The sequence below is a fragment of the Castor canadensis genome, chromosome 16, assembly GCF_047511655.1.
Source record: "Castor canadensis chromosome 16, mCasCan1.hap1v2, whole genome shotgun sequence".
NCBI lineage: Eukaryota > Metazoa > Chordata > Mammalia > Rodentia > Castoridae > Castor > Castor canadensis.
Window position 1 is genome coordinate 67,346,774 of NC_133401.1, and position 13,536 is coordinate 67,360,309.

At 43.5% G+C, this 13,536-nt stretch overlaps 1 protein-coding gene across 4 annotated transcripts in view; it reads right to left on the reverse strand.

Moving 5' to 3' along the window:
• Window positions 1-10,296: 10,296 nt before the first annotated feature.
• Window positions 10,297-13,536, reverse strand: part of Mapk9 (mitogen-activated protein kinase 9) — a 53,149-nt gene continuing 49,909 nt past the window's right edge. For 3 of the 4 annotated variants that reach the window (XM_074057474.1, XM_074057473.1, XM_074057475.1), the window contains exon 12: window positions 10,297-13,285. In XM_074057474.1, the coding sequence (XP_073913575.1) occupies window positions 13,143-13,285 (143 nt within the window). In that variant the 3' untranslated portion in view covers window positions 10,297-13,142. Of the gene's footprint in view, window positions 13,291-13,536 lie in introns of all 4 variants that reach the window. The other variant, XM_020164197.2, reaches the window with a different exon arrangement.

Consider the following 13,536-nt stretch of genomic DNA (forward strand, 5'->3'; position numbering starts at 1 on the left):
GCAGGCAGTGCTATGCCCAGCTGCACTGGCTTTGGCTCCCAGAAAGCCTTTCCCAGCATCCCCTGGATCCCTTTCTTGGTCGCTCAGAAGGACCATCAACTCTGGGTTTGTCCCACCAGCTGAGCACTGGGTTGGTGGTCCTGAGGTCCTTGTCCACTGAGAGTGGGTGGGAGACAGAGGCAGCCAGCCAGAGCCTGAGAGGAGGGGGCAGGTAGGTGAGAGCTGACACCAGGCAGGGGTAGGGGATGGGAAGAACCTCAGGGCAGGCCATTCCTGGGGGAGAAGCTGCAGGGCTGGGTGATGGGAAGACAGTGCAAGGTATCAGGAGTGACAGAGATGGCCTGGGCCTGGCAAGGGGCAGGGAGAGTGAGGAGACCCTTCACAGCAAGTGAGGTTCTGCTGAGACCGTGGGACCAGGGGGCATTTGGGGGCCATCTGGAGGTGGCTGGACTCATGGGTGCAGTCTGCAGTGGGGCCTTGGAGGTGAAGGAAAGAAACTCTTGGAGTTCCAGCAGCTGCCAACGCTCAGCCCCAGGAGCCTGTTCGGCCTCAGCAGCACATCTACCCCCAGCTCTTGGCACAGCTGCAGCAGGTGACTCAGGCAGGAGTCCGACAGCGAGCAAGGCTCCTGAGCTGGATCACCGATAAAGTCCAAGAATAAGGAGGACAACTCTGGGCGCCAGCCAATGCACTTTATGTTAACACAACCCATAAGGTGTCCATTCTTGGGTCTGGTGAATGCACTCCAGTTATTACAAGGGTAGAGCACTGGGCAAAAGTCATTGGCCAGCTGGCTATTGGTGCGTGTGTGTGTGTGTGTGTGTGCTTCTATTATTGTTTGTACAGCCGCAGTGTCTGGGTGGGGATTGAGGAGGAGTGAGAGGGAAATTGAGTATGCGTGTGCACGATGTGTGTGCATGTGTGGTGCTGTTCCATGCATGTGCATGGTGTGTGGTGCATGCGTGCGGTGGTGTGGGGGGGTATGTTGGGGACATGCACTGTGGTGAGAATGTTATGAGATGAGTGTAGATCTGAGTGTAGGGGTGTTCGGTCCCCGCCACCATTACAAGGTTCCACATGCGGCTCGCCTGAGAATGAAGGAAGGTCTTCCAGATGAGACTCCTTAATGGCCGAGCCTGAGATGAGGCTACAGGTCGTTGATGTGGGAGGCGATCTCAGGGAGGGAGTGACAGTACACACAGTGCACATTACTGGGGTGATTGTCACCATGGGCAACTAAAGACCCAGCTTTGAGGACTGTGCCGAACACAGAGTGTAGGGTGCAAAACCCGCTGGCTACAGTACACCCCTTGGGACACTAAGATTCCTTCTGCTCCCACATTAAGTCTACAAGGTCACCTCCCTTCTCTCCCACCCCTCCTAGGATCCCCAAAGCCACAGGCAGCACTCCTGGCAGTCTATGTGGCGGACTTGGGGTCATAACTGGAAATGAAGCACAGAGGTGCTTGTGGCCTTTCTGGGTTCTGGACATAGTGCCTCTGTCCCCTCCCCTGCTGGCAGGGAGAACCTCAGGTGTCCTGGAGCCTAGCCTTAGGCTCACAGGATCCTAGGCAGGGGTCCCGAGCACAGTCTAGATCTGCAGGCATGGGAAATTCCCTCCCAACAGTCCTCAGCCCCCAAAGCTTGGGGGAAAGTTGCAGTATGATCAATGCTGGTGGAGGACAGAAGAACACCTCCCTGAGCTGCCTGCCACACTCGAGGTCTCACTTATCCATGGTGGCCAAATGTCAGCATTCATGGAAGTCACCTGGAATACTTGAGGAAAAGCCAGCCCCCCATGGAGACTTAGGTTTGAGGGTATTTGTAACAAGTGGCCCAGGTGAGGCAGGTGCAGGCTGAAGATGCGGATAGAGCTAGCATCCCCATCTGTGGCGGGCAGGATAAGGGCTCCCAAAGATGTCCACATCCTAAAACCTAACACCCATGACTAGGTTACCTTCTGTGGCGACAGGGACTTTGCAGGTGTGATTAGGCTAAGGAGCTTGAGGTAGGAGATTAATTTAGATTCTCAGGTGACACAGTATAATCACATGGGTCTTTAAAGGTGGAAGAGAGGGGCAGAAGAAGAAAGCCAAAGAGAGATGTGACAACAGAAGCACAGTCAGGGACATGCTGCACTTCTGCCCATGAAGATGGAGGGGAGCGAGAGCCGGGGAACACTCGTGGCCTCTAGAAAAATGAAAAAGCATAGAATCAGATTCTCTCCTCCAGAAGCGATCATTCCTACAGACTCCTTACTTTCAGCCCTAGTGAAACCCATGCTGGAATTTTGACCTGCACAACTATAAGATAATACAATTGTGTTGTTTGAGCCACGAAGCTTGTGGTAATGAGTGACGGCAACAATAGGAAACGAATTCACCATTTCACCTAAGGGACTCAGAGAGGGCAGGCAACTTGGGCAGGTGGCCCAGCAGAGCCAGTGCCCATGGCCTGGCTGGCTAAAGTCCCAACCCTCCACTGGCTGAGCAGAATGGACACAAAGGAGCCCTAGCCTTCCCTGAGAGCCTTCTTACAGCACAGACCCCTGCTGACGTCTGACCCAGAGCTCAGGAATCTGAATCTATTAGACCATGTCCCAAGTGGCTCTGAGCCCAGCCAAGTTTGGGATTCAGAGCTTCAACCACTCCCTTCCCGTACATTATGGTTGGATTGTCCATTCCTCTGTCCAGGGAGCCTGGAGACAACTAAATTGTGCCAAGGGCTATGAGGGAACAATTCACATACCCACATTCTTGTGCAAATCATGCACCTGGTGAGTGCAGAGTGGGATGGGCCCTCAAGCACATGTGTACATGAGGGAGACATTTTCAGATACATGCTACAGAAAACCTCCAAGCAAGGCAGAGTGGCTTTGGTGAGCAGAAGCATTGTGCCCTTGCAGAGTTATCTGGGGTGAACCGTGTGAGTCTTCCTGATGGACCAACATTGGCCATGTGTGCAAAAGAGCTGGTGGGGTCGGACAGGGGAGGAGAAGCGGTAAGTGAGCTGCAGAACTCAGGGATGAGGCAAGGACGGCCTCACAGGCTGTCATTTGGACAGTTGCATGGGACCCTGGGTGTGGTTTTGTACTCCGTGTCACCATCTTGGAATTCATAATAAAGATCTTTGAACTTGTGCTTCCTGAGTGAAGCCTAATAGGACAATAAAGTATTCTTGTGAGGAGACACATTCAGTCTGTGTCCACTGCTATCCCTTAGACACTCCATTCTCATTTAGGGTGTGTGATGCCCCCTGGAGCACAGGATGCTGGTGGAGCTGTGGTGCCTGGTGTTAGATACTCAAGGTCGGCATGAGGTAAGCATACCATATTGATACTCCCCAATGACCTTACTTCCTTCCACGAGGTCCCGACCTCCTAAAGGTTCCACTGTCAACTAATAGTGCCACAGGTTGGCCACCAAACCTTCAATACATAAACCTTTGAGGGACATACCACAGCAGTCATAACAGAACTATAACTTGAAGCCACATCAGGACCCCTACCCATCCACTAGAATTGGTAAAACATAAGATAAGATGGAGTATTTTATTGTCATCTTATAATGAGAAAGACAGAAGACGTCAAGGGCTATAAAGGATATGCAGCAACCTGATTTCTTATCACGCTGATGAGAATTTAAATGGGAATAAGGATTTTTGGGAAATTGTTGGATATTGTCTACTTGTGGTAGGTTGAATAATGACCTCCGCTCCCAACGATCTTCACATCCTAATCCTTGGGGCCTGTGAGTATGTTATGATAATAGCAGAGAGGACTAAAAGACGGAAGGTGACAGACCTTAAAAATAGGGAAGTTAGCATGGGTGATTGTGGGGCCCATCTAATCATATGGACACTTAAAAGCAGAGAAAGTTCTCTGGCTGGAAGAGAACAGATGCAACAGAAGGGAAGTCAGAGAGATTCCAAGCATGAGAGGGACTTCAGAAGTGTCCCTCTTAGCTCTGAGATGCAGTGACCATTTACAAAGACTGGAGAAGCTAAGGGTGGCTTCCCTTAGCTAGTATCCAGAAAGAAGATGGAGACCCTTACCCTATTAACTGCAAGGAATTGAACTTGGCCAACAGGTGAAGGAGATCAGAAGGACACAGGTTCTTCTCAAAGCCTCCCCATAAGTGCCCATCCAGCTGACACCTTAATTTAGTCTCGTGAGACTAATTTAGTCTCCTGAGCACAGAAACGACTTGAGCCAACTTGGACTTCTGAGCTACAGAACTGTGAGATGACAAATCTGTGTTGCTTGAACCATTACCTTTGTTCTAATTTGTTATGGCAGCAAAAGAAAACTAATATACTACTACAACTGAACATATCCCCCGACTCAGCAATTCTATTCCCATCACAAAAGCACACCCAAAGCCACACACAAAAATGCTTAGAGCAGCGCTATTTGCAATAGCCCCACACTGGAAATTACCCAAATACCTATCAGCAGGATGGAAGAGTAAATTATGGTATCTTACGTGACAATGAGAGGAAATAAATCCTAACTGTATTTAATAACATAGAGACTTAGATAAGAGTGCCTACTGTGTCATTCATTCCATTTCAATAACATGAAGCATAAAAACAGGTGAAACTCATCTATGTAATTAGCAAGTAAGAGAGTGCTTGCCCTTGGGGGTTGTGACTGGAAAGGTCTAAGGGGCTTCTGGGGTGGGTGTAATGTTTCATCTCTGAATCTGGGTGTTGCTGTCAAAACAGACATGTTAAGCTTGTAGAACTTCACTGAGCTGTCCCCTCGAAATCTGTCCAATTTTTTGTATGTATGTTAAATTTCAGAGCAAAGTTCTAAAAAGGCATCCCTCCATTAATAGCAGGCATTTGATGTAATGTAGTTTGCAATCACATGACACTATGCATTTGACTGACCATGTGCAGAGAGCTAAATTCTCTTTAAACCAGGGCCTCACACAGGTCAGGCAAGCACTCTACTACTGACTACACCCTCCAGCCCCCTGAATGTTTGTCTTGGAAAGGGAAATCTTTGTAGAAGGACCTGGTGGCACATGTCTAAAACCCAGCAACTTTGAGGCTAAGGCAGGATGGTGAATTCAGGTCAGCCTGGGCTACACAGTGAAACCCTGTCTTAAGAAGCGTGTGTGGGAATCTTCCCTAATCAGCTGTGAGCCTCGTATTACACTTTCCCTGCTCCATCCTACTCAGCACTCATCTCCAGCTGAGGCTGCGGACAGACTGATGTGGTTATTTGATTACACCCACCATGACAGCAGCCATGGAGTATGAAGGTCCCCAGGGGCAAGAACTGTGAGTCTCGTGCGCGACTATCTCCAGCCCCGAGTCCAGAAGAGCGATGCTCCGAGAATGTTTGTTGAAACTGAATAAACGAATGGCATCTAGTGGGACAGCAGATGAGAAGAGTTTGAAGATGAGGACCCTTGGAGGCCGGGGGATTGGGGAACATCCTTGCTTATCTGAGGAGTCATGGACATGCAGAAGGATTCCTGTTGTTTTGAGTAGAGTAGTCAAGGGTTCCGGGAGCACTTTCTGCCTCCAGCTGGGGTAAGTGGCCATTTGGTTCTTTCTAGACTCGAGTGACTGGCAGGCTGACGGGATTTCCTTTTCTGTGAGTGGCCTTGTCAAATCCTTTGCCCTCTTCTCTTCTGTCTCATCAGTTTATAGGTACACATGTACATGCATGCACACATGCATACACCTGTATATGTGTACAAGCAGAGAGTCATGCTGGCCCTATCTCCTCACTACTAACTTTTGCCCTCTTCCATGAAGACATTTAAGATGGGGAGGGTTTGAAATTTGCTGCCTCCCCTTGCCCTTCCATTCCATAAAGGAAGTTCCTTTCTATGTAGAGTTTTTTTCCCCCAATTTTAAAAAGAAAACAAAACTAAGCTATCTGTAGGAATGTGGGAGGCACTCTTGTATTCTGAATAAACCATCCAATGCTGGGTTCAGTTCACGTCTATGAAAAGGGCATATAATCCTCTCCATCTTGAGGGACTCCATATGAGAATAACTTCAGTAACCGGATGGGGTGGGGAGCTTTGGAAATCTTCAGTAGAGTCCATCTGTTCCTTGAAAGTTTAGTGAAAACTGTTCTGTCAGATTGTTTTGTGCTGGGGGGGGGTGGGTAGCTTTTGGTTACCACTTCATTTTCTTTGATGGTCACTAATCATTCAGGTGTTTTGGAAGCTCAGAACACTTAGGAGCTAAGAGGATGGAACTGGTGACAGCTCATTCAGCCTCAGACCCTGGATGTGGGAACTCAAGTTCTCTTCTTGCCTCTGTCTCCCTAACCTTAGGATAAAGACAGTAATATTTACCTCATAGAACTGCTGAGCTGAATTAAGTTAACATGCATGATGTGCCTACCTATTCTTCTTGAGCCAAGTTTGGTACTTTGTATTTCTACAGAAATCTATCTGCTTTGTGTAGACTATCACATTTGTTAGAATGATGCAAAAGTTTTCTTCTATGGCTTTGGTTGTCCCCCTTTCCACCTTGCATGTTTCTTGCCTAGGCTTCTTTTCATCCGTATTGGCAGAGATTTGTCTGTTTTATTAATCTTTTGGTTTTGCTAATTTTATTCTCATTTTGTTTTCTAGTTTCTTGATCCTTGCTCTTTGTTATTATTCCTTCTTTTTTGTTCTTTGGGCTTGGTCTATTGTTGATCTCTTGAGTTTAATGCTGACCTCAGTTTTTGAAATCTGTCTTGTTTTTGATAAATTTTTTTGGGAGACAAAACAATACACAAGCCATAGCAACCTGCCTGGTACCACAAGTTGATTTCATGGGGGATTAGAAAATACTCAAAGACATTCCAACCAGAAACCAGACATCATACATACACAGACTTTGATTGGAGTCTGGAAAAAAGGACAGGTATGCTCAAGATGATAAACTTGAAATCAAACCCAGCTGCAGCCAGCCAGACTCTGCCTTGACAGAAACATTTCTGTAGTCAATGGGCAATAGGAAGGCTGCTTGTTGTTAGTATTATGGCCCTTTGTGGAGTCACAGTTACACAGATTTCAAAATACATCACTTCTGTATGCAAACAGAAACAAAACAAGGCCAGGACATGCTCTGTCCTGCTCCCTTACTCATTCATACACCTATGGGTGCTAGGACAAAACCAGTCATGTTTTCTTAGTGGCCAAAGAGCAAAAATATAGATTCTGAAGGGGATGCTGGCACTCACAACCTGCTCCTCCCAAGTAAAATGGAAAGAATGAATTCTGAGAACAAGTGCATGGTACCAAACTCATTCCTTCTCTTGAAACATGACTAGTAAGTAAATCAGAGAGTGCTACAGAACTGTGTTCATGATTTCTCTGAAGTTGTCCATCAAGGTCCTTCTTTGTGGCAGAATGACATTTCAGCTGGGTGCTGGTGGCTCATTCCTATAATTCCAGCTACTCAGGAGGCAGAGATCAGGAGGATCATGGTTCAAAGCTAGCCCAGGCAAACAGTTCTCAAGACCCTATTTCAAAAATACCTAACACAAAAAAGGTCTGGTGGAGTGGCTCAAGTGGTAAAGCACCTGCCTAGCAAAAGGGAGGCCCTGAGTTCAAACTCCAGTAGCACCAATATATAAATAAATAAATAAATAAACATTCCATATGGGCTGAATGAACTACCCTTCTGAAGAGGTACACAACATTGGCTCAATGGATCCTGCCCCTATAATTGCTGAGGTCTGCCCTAAGGCTTTGTGCTACTATTTAAGGCCACTTGTCACCAACTGCCTTTTAGAAGGCATCTTCATGCTCATAAAACAGATGTCACAAAGTGGCAGAATGTATATGAAAGATGACAGAATCAGGATTAACTGCAACAACACAAAATCTAGGATTTTTTTTTTGATAGTTTTTCGAGATAGGTCCTGAGTAGCTAGGATTACAGGTGTGAGTCACTGGTGCCTAGCAAAATCCAGGAATTCTGATGGACCTCAGACTCAGAATAATACATAGTTCTAAGGAATTAATTGTGGGGGGGTGGTTCACTGCTTAGGCTGTATCTGGAATACTTTATTCACGTCTGGGCTTATATTTTAAGGGGATAACCGACAAATGGGCCTCTGATGTAGTGACTGAGGGTTTTAATCTGAGAGAGGGTTGGAATAAATCCAGAGAAGGCTTGGGACCCATGAGTGGATGTTGTGAGAGCCAGGTCTCATTTCAACTTAAGAAATAACTTTCTAACAGCCAAAAGTACAACAAAAAAATCAGTGGGAGGAGAATCCCCTTCATGAAAACCATCTGAGCAGGGACTGGATGACTATTATGAGGAACTCTTTGGATCACTCTTACCTTACAGGATGTGAACATCTCTGTCCATTCATACTCTACAATATGTGTATCAGTGGAATTAACTTTAAAGCATACTTATAAAAATTGTGACAATCAACAGGGAGTTTTGGGGAGATGGGAGGAAAATATTTTTGGAGAATTAGCTATTGCCCACCTAGCAAGCCTGAGATTGAGTTCAACCACCAAAAAAACCCCAAAAAAGTTAAAAAAAAATAAAATACAGATTTAAGTAAGAGAATTTATTTTGAAGTGCAGCCCAGGACTTTTTAAATTACTACTTTTAAATTGAGACATACATTTAATTATACCTATGTGTCAAAAGTCTGTGCTGTAAGCACAGAAGTTCTATGTGGAAGGTGCATTTCATTGAAACTAAGATACACATTCTCTTTTTGACGTAAATAAAAAAATTGACGTGTGCTGGGGCTCAGAGTGAATATATTCCTATTTACACTGAGGTCTGTGAACAAGTATCAGAGACAGGAAGAGCTGAAAGGGCTGTCAGAACCCTCCTGTTGGCTTTGCTTCCCAGAGAACATGGAGCTTCTAGAAGCTCCATTTAGAAGGGCTCTTAATATGATACCCACTGGGGCCCAGGATTCTCATGGGCAAGATTCTGTACTTGTGATATTTGGTAGAGTGATATTTTCATTGGATTTCAAAGGTGTTATAAATGAGAAGAATGAGATTGGTGAGAATATGTAATCAGGAGCACACCTGTTATTTACTTCCTAATCCTGGGCAAGGTATGCCTTCTCTCTTCACTTCACTTTGCTGTCCATGGTGGGGGATAGGCAATATGACTGAATTTCCCTTCCAACTCCAAAACATCAAGGCAAAGAAAGGAAGTAGAAAGTACTTTTGCTCACGATGAGGCCCTAAATCCTGGTCTTTCAAAGTCTGGAGGGGCATGCAGTTCCTGGGCCTTGAGGGCATAACACATGACTGGCTCTCAACCCTGTGACAGATGCATCCCTCTTCAATCATGGTCATATTCAGCTGCAAGATGTGACTGACCCCTCTGTCACTGTTACTGCTGATCTTGTTGCTGACTTCCCTGATTAAAAATATCAAATAACTGCCTTATTGTCAAAGGCAACCTTACCCTTTAATTCACAGGACTAGGCACAGAATCTTAAGGACATTAAGTGGCTGGTTACATGGTTATTCTGGAATATTATCATCCCTTTAGCCCCTAAAAGCCCACCCACCTACATCGACCACTACAGTCAATAAACAAAAAGTATTTAGGTGCTGTCTACACTGAAGGAGGGGTAGGAGTAGGATAGAGAAATGGAATTCAGACTAACATAAGAGAAGTATTTTCCAAATTTAGAGATTTTTAAAACTAATACTGACACTTATCTGAAATGGTTCTAGTTCTTTTAAGCAGAGAAAAGGAGGGCCTTGCTAATCCTGCTATTTTAGGTATCAAACATCCTGAAGTGCTTGAAACCAGAATCAAGATGAAAGTGACTCATCCTGTGCACAATACAAGTACACAAGCACTGCTGATGATTGTAAGTAATATAAATAAAGACAGATTGGCAGATTCTCCTGGTTACAGCTTGTGAGAAAACAGTTTCATTAATACTCAATATATATATATCTCTATATATATATAGATATATATATCTATATATATATAGAGATATATATATATATAGATATATATAGATATATATATATAGAGTATTCAATTCTATATACGCATGTTTTTGAAGTCAAAACTTACGGCTATTGTTTTGAAAGCTCAGATTCAGGAATTTGAGAATATTTTCAATAAGAGAACAGAGAAGGTTTTTTGACTTTCAGTTTGAAAACACTTGCAATATTGACTGAAATCATAGCACTCCAATATCTACTCACATTCATGTTAAGTCTGTAATCAGAGATGGTGATGTAGAAAGATACAGTCAATTGCTACTAAAAACACACAAAAATTGGACATGCTATACATTTCTCTTTTCAAATGTAGTCTGTATTATATTTTACCATCAAACACACATATCTTTTATTATAAAACATTAGGCAATGTTACTTTTGAGATATTTACTACCAGTATGAAATACCAAAGGTGTGTCACCAGAAATCAACCAGATGAACTCAAACACTGTTATCATGACGTACACAGCATTCAGTTCGGTCAACCAGTGTCCCATTCAGTGTTTCTCATCTGGACCCTGGTACCAGCAAGGGGCTCTCAGGGATTTCTCCTTCAGAACAGGGGCTCTGAGTTTTGTGTTCCAAAGATAAGAGCAGAGCTGGCTCCATCTGCAGGCCATGACTGTTGGACCGTGCAGCCAGTGTTCCTAGACTGCTCTCCTATCCTGACAGGACTCTAGAACCTGAGCTTGAAATTGAGACCCGCACATAGGGGAGACGGTCATTTCTTTTTTGACCAAAACTAAGCCACAAAAGAAACAAATCTAGTTCAAATTCCAGATAATCATCAATTACCTGGTTTATAAAAATATTTGTCCAAAATAGTTACTTCCAGGGTGTGTACAATATAAATTACAAAAATAAAATAGAAAAGATGAAAAAGGTGAGCACATTTTTCAGTTCTTTATCCAACATCCGCGTTTATCCACAGAGGTCAGCTTGAAACCATCTGATTGCCTCAGGACCCTGGCAAATGTAGGCTCAGGAGGAAGGACCCTGAAACTAGGGTGAGGTATTTCTGTGGAGCTCTGCAGACAATCCCAAGTGCACTTGCCTACCTGACAGGACCTTCCACAGTAGCACGGGCACCATCTGTGACAATAGGCTCACAGGACACACAGAGAGAATAGGTTTGCAGAAAGCCACTCTGCACCTCGTCCACTTATAGATGTCTCCTCGTAAGTGGGACCTGGACGAGCCCTCATCATCAGGATGCTGCATTTATAGAGCGTAGGGCAGATAACACAGTTTACAATACTCCCCATTGCTTTTCCTTTTAAAAATAGATTTAGTGAAGGCTTAAAATAATGTGTATTAGTGAGAAGGCCATTATAAGATGTTTATGTATGTATAGTGACAACTTTCTTAACTATAACATCAGCCTTCCAGGACTAAAGTAATCCTAAGCCATGTAATAGTTGTTTCTGTCTCCAATAAAGTTACCACTTCCACTTTGTACTTGAAAGTGTCCAAATGGCATGATATAAAACTATTTCTTATTTTAAGATTAATTTTGTTCATCAAGGGTTCCAGTTTCCAGTAATAAGACCAACCATTATGATACAATTGGTACAGAGAGAATCACATATTTCAGACATTCCAGATAATACTTATGATAAACTTTCTTATCAAAGTTCCTCCTTAGAACACAGTCTATAGAATGCTGACCAAATAGCTTTCAAAATAATTGAACATAAGATATGAACTGGTAACAAAGTAAGCTCAAGGGGAGAAAACATTCCGAACACAGGTAGCCGAAATGTGACCACTGGAACTCCATTTCTGCATGACACACAAATACTCAGTATCTTAATTAATTTTGAATAATTTACACATCAGGAAGTCTGAAAGTATCAATTTCAGGTGAGCAGTTTAGGTGAGCAGAAAATGTTGAAGAGTGAATCACTACTCTCTAGGGTTTTTCCTCCATATCCCTCTGAAGAATTTCCCCAGAACATTCATGGCTTTCCCTTAGGAAAAGGAAATGCTTCCACAAAATGGAAAACAGCAGCAAACAGGCATTCTGAGTCAGCTTGGCCTACCACATACCATGGGGGCTTGGCCTGGCTTCTTTCAGGGAGAAAGAGAACTGAGTTATAATGTGGTGTTGGCAAAAGGACACACTGTCTTGTGAGATCACCTTGTATCTCACCTCAAATGAGGGGGAGTAAGCAGAAGACCCAGGCCAGGCTCTAGAAAAGGAAGCATTTGTAAATGGCGGATCTTGAGAGACAATTTTGTAAAGTTCTACTCTAACACTGGATTCAGGAATCTATTTGCCAGCATATTACTGAGAGAGAGTGTTAGGTGTCTGACAAAGAAGGTGAAATTAAGGTTATAAGAAGTTCAGAAGACCAAGAAAAAAAGAGATAATGTAGACAGTATTTTGAAGGTATATATATATATATATATATATGTCTTAAGCCACATAAAACTGAAAATTTTATCATGCAGTAAAGCTGAATCATCCCACACTAGACAATTTTAGAGGAAACAGTGTCTGTATAAATGTCTTGGTTTTAGCAGTGATAATTCTCAGCCAAAAACATCACAAATTTAAGAAAAGCTAAACTTTTATTTATTAAATAGATTTAATTATATTTCTTCTGAAATACAAAAGATAGAATAAATCATATCATAAAAGAGGATAAGATATGATAATATGATGGTGGCCAATTAATTATACATAAATCTTTTTTTCTGGACAAATGCCACATTACTTAAGAGGATTAAGAGGTCATTCTAGAAGCAGCACTACCTGGAAGATTATTTGGCATTTAAATACTGATCTCCAAAGTGCTAGATGGGCAAGTCCAAGCAAGCATTTGTGGTCACATGCATTAAGTCCCAACAGTTACGGATGATGGGAAATTGTCACCACTATTACCACACAACTTGTGAAGAAGTCATCTATTTTAATTGCTCACCTGAAATGATCTTGAACAAAATCTCTAAAAGTGTGGCTTGCACTTTTTTCTTCAGACATAATCTGCTTCATTTTATAATCTAAACAGGCAATCCTATGAGAACTGAGTAGGGGCAAGGCATCGTGTTTCTTACATGCAGAACATGGAGTTTTCTATTTGGTTCCATCAACTTCCACACATTTTGGGAGCATGGAGGTGAGCATTCCTTCACTGATGACAGTTTTCTGTTTCCAAGGTATCATCGACAACCTTCAAGGGGTCCCGTTGAGGCATCGAGACTGCTGTCTGTGTCTGAGGCCAGGGTCTGCTCAGTGGACATGGATGAAATGTCATTGATTGATGACGACTGAGAAGGAGTGGCGTTGCTACTTACTGCTGCATCTGTGCTAAGAAAACCAAATAGAATAAAATCTGAGGCACGACATTGATGTAAATCTAGGCAATGAAACTTTACGCCATATCTTGGCTCTGTGCTTTTGCAGTTTCCGAATCCTAGCTAAACAATGAGTTAGTTAACTATCTACATTTTGAACATTTCCTTGAGTCTTCTGTTTTTGCCCTAAGATCCCATTTATCTTATATCTTTCCCTATAACACTCTTCTTTTACTTCCTGTGGCTAAACATGTAAGTG